Below are 3,419 nucleotides of genomic sequence, written 5' to 3' on the forward strand. Positions count from 1 at the left end.
ACTTAATAAGCTACTTTTAAGTTATTTACCTATACTTATTAGGCTATTATAAGTGCTATTAAATACCTAATAGCCTTATGCTTTTATTATTATATAGTTAGCTGCCTATTATTAAGCCCTATATAGTTAATTTATACTAAGGGGCATTTATAGCTATAGCTAGTTAAGTAAGCTATCTTAGGGGTTTTAATAGGGGTTTTATTAAAACCGAAAACGGCTATAGACTAAGGTTATTTTCTCTTTCCTTAAATAATAAATAAACTCTATTATCCTTCCCTTTAGTAGCCCTAATACCTACTACACGGCAGAGCTATACTTTCAGAACAGGCTAAATAGCACTAGAGAAATATTACTCCCCTGTAAAAATAAATTCTACCTCGCGTTGCTTGACGTGAAATAAATGAATTTTACGTAGAATTAATTTTGGTATAGAGCACTAGGACAGACTAGGACGATTCTGTCAGAATCGTCTGCGAATAATACCTAGGCTAAGTCGTATCTGACTTAGGGATGATCCTAGTGTTGGCAAGGCCGGTTAGTTGAGACAGGTGCTCCTGAGTCAGTGTTCGAAGTACTGGGTGGGCGGTGGCGTCTTGGCTCGGTTCATGGTTATGTAGTGAGAATCGGCTGTCAGAACGATGCCGTAAGAGTCCAGGTACTCATATCTCTGGCCTCCTTCGCCAACACCTTTCTCTCGAAACAATTGGATGGTTACGATGACGATTATACATATATGTGATTGTCCTCCTGCCGGTTTTCTCCTTGGTTAACCTCCCAGTTATAAACGCATAGCCTCTAGTTGCTGTCTAGGCGTTGGTCGCTTCAAAAAGTGCCTCCCGTGACTCGAACTCGCCCTCGGGAGGGAGAAAGTCACCAGGAAACGGTGCCGAACTTTAATATTAATCAGCGTCCATATGAATAGAATCGTCCCAAGCACGTAATCTTGACACGATCACCAGTGGCTGCTGTCGAACGCGACACTCCAGGTAGTGGGAGGCAGTCTGATAGCGGAGAGAGCTATACCGGATATGGGAATTAGGACGGGACCCGTCCGCCTATTGACCATCTTACCCGTCGTACGCACCCGCACAGGCCGTGAAGTTAAAAGACCGAGAAAATATTAAAATTTATTTAATTCTAAACTGAATTCTGTAACTAATTTTAATTTCATTGTTTTTGGTGATTTGTTTCGCAGAGGCCGAAAAATTGCATTTTGTACTCCGTATGGCATCGAATTTTTGCTTAACGGTAGGTCGGTAATGCATGGTAAATGGTATCAATCCATACCGGGCAAGCGTTTGAGAACCTGTTGATCGTTGAAGCATATGTAACCGGCGCCGTCGCGGAACCAAGGACTGGGTTAAAGCACGTCAGGGACATGCAGTAGACGTCTCAAAAAGTTGATGATCTGGGGAGAGCTAGTTCGCTAACTAGGTGGGCGAATGCTTTGTCGCCTACTAGGGCCCTTCGGATGATGGTGTCAATTAAGGTTTAGTGTGAAGGTGAGCGGAAACCGGGGCACTGGTGGATTGGCCAGAGCCGATGAACGCTTTTTGGGTCACCTTAACTGCCGTCACAGCGGGCGTTGGGAGGTCACTGGCGGCTGCTGAGTAGAGCATCAAGATGAGGGGATGATGCCAAAGGGCTCATCATGAAAGGCAAAAATCAGCTGGATGCCAGGTCAGAGATTCTTCCAGGCCATCGTAGCTTGACCAAACCCAATGTACTTCGTTCTACAGATCTTCCCCACAATGACCACGTCGCTGCATCCAAGACAACACGGCCTCTCTGTCTCAGGTCTCACCCACCAATCGCGCCCGACTGAGGGAGACGACGACCTCACCTACTTTGGGACCTTTCCCTACCAACCTGGTCGTCCTATTGACACGTCGGTTGTCAGACATGCTGTGATGGAGCCGAATCAGGCCTCGAGCCTCTCAAGGGCCAACGGTTTCGTCCACCCTTCTGGTAACGGCGTGATTTTCTTCCGCATTTTGTCGTACCAGGACTCAGTCGCACCCCCAAATTGAAGGTTCTTCCGTTCGATTCGATTGCAGCGCGGTCCCGCCATCGCGTTTGGCAACCTCTGGAGTACTATTTCCCGCTCAGCAAGTCACGGTCAGTAGGTTTCAACCATATTTCTTCTGAGGTAGGCAGCCCTTTTGCAGTGTCGTTGCCTGCCAGCCTGCGCTCGGTGCTGGCTGCCTACTGAGTCAGGTTGCGGCTCGATGGAATACACCCAGGGCAGGCACGCCCCTCCACTTGGTGTGGCAATAGAAAGAGGTCAACCCCCGATTATCTCAACTGGCAATAAGATGCTCCTATCTGCCCCAAAACTGCTCCTCGCAGTAGAGGTACTTGAATGGCTGGCCCTCCGCACGATCCTTCCCAGTCCGAACTTCTCCACAAGGGCCCTTCTTTCCCTCTGGAATGCTCAGTTTCGTCCATGTCCATTCTATATATTTGAACATCAATGTCGTGACCAACCACCGTGAGCAATTGTACTGATGGACATGTCGAATCCAGCGGTCGCGAAGTTGGTCGCGGTGACCGCTTCGCTGATTGCTTTGATCACGCTCTTCGTCTCTGTCCGGTTCTTCGTTCGCAGCGTCCTGTTGCGGAGCGTGGATTGGGACGATGGTATGCTACCTTGGAGCCTGTCGTAAATCTTCGATGCTTACATTGAGAACAGCCCTGGTTTTCCTCAGCTACGTGTGTTTTGCTCTATCCAGTCCGGGGAGCCGACATCACTGACGATACCAGTCCCTGACCGTTTTGCTTTGCAGCTGTGTATTAGCCAGTTAGTTCAATGGTGTGGGCACGCCTTTCTGGGAAAGGTAGGACTGATCTCCGCAGTGACCAACTTTGGCTTCGGGACCCCAGTAGACGATGTCTCTGGCGATGATCTCCGCCGGTTCCTAAAGGCAAGCAATATTGTAGCCTTGCTCGAGCGTCGAACTGACCCCAGCCTTGCAGCTCCAATTCGTCACGCAGCTGGCGTACGTGTGGGGCTTTGTTACAGTGAAGATGTCCTTCGCGGTGCTCTATCTTCGATTGCTTCGCGGTCACGTCTCCCGACGCATGAACCAACTGCTTCTTACTGTGTTGGCGGTTGAGGGCTTCGAAGGGACCATGGTCGTTATCTTCCACTGCAAGCCCGTGGACAAGGCGTGGAATCCTCAAAAGGAAGGCACATGCCTCAACTTGAAGCTCTTTTACTATATTTCGGTGAGCACTACAGCTGCAAGACTACAAACAGATGTGCTTATAGTGACCTTTCCAAGTTTGCTATAAAATTCGTTACGGATGTCTGCCTCTTCATCCAGCCCATCCCTGCCGTCTGGAAGCTCCAACTGTCGAAGGCGAAGAGGCTCGGTGCGATCTTGATGCTTTCACTCGGTTTGTTGTAAGTAAATCAC

At 48.7% G+C, this 3,419-nt stretch overlaps 2 protein-coding genes across 2 annotated transcripts; both read left to right on the plus strand.

Moving 5' to 3' along the window:
- Window positions 1-1,751: 1,751 nt before the first annotated feature.
- On the plus strand, window positions 1,752-2,030 carry FOXG_22931 (uncharacterized protein; the record flags this gene model as incomplete). Its single annotated transcript, XM_018403358.1, has 1 exon — window positions 1,752-2,030. One exon carries the CDS (start codon window positions 1,752-1,754, stop codon window positions 2,028-2,030), a length of 279 nt encoding a protein of 92 aa, XP_018258825.1.
- Window positions 2,031-2,809: 779 nt separating this feature from the next.
- On the plus strand, window positions 2,810-3,116 carry FOXG_17695 (uncharacterized protein; the record flags this gene model as incomplete). The annotated part of the gene is made up of 2 exons (XM_018397700.1): window positions 2,810-2,837; window positions 2,977-3,116. The coding sequence occupies 2 exons, from the start codon at window positions 2,810-2,812 to the stop codon at window positions 3,114-3,116; spliced, it is 168 nt and encodes a 55-aa protein (XP_018258826.1).
- Between the last annotated feature and the right edge of the window lie 303 nt (window positions 3,117-3,419).

The sequence above is a fragment of the Fusarium oxysporum genome, genomic scaffold (genome assembly GCF_000149955.1).
Source record: "Fusarium oxysporum f. sp. lycopersici 4287 supercont2.75 genomic scaffold, whole genome shotgun sequence".
NCBI lineage: Eukaryota > Fungi > Ascomycota > Sordariomycetes > Hypocreales > Nectriaceae > Fusarium > Fusarium oxysporum.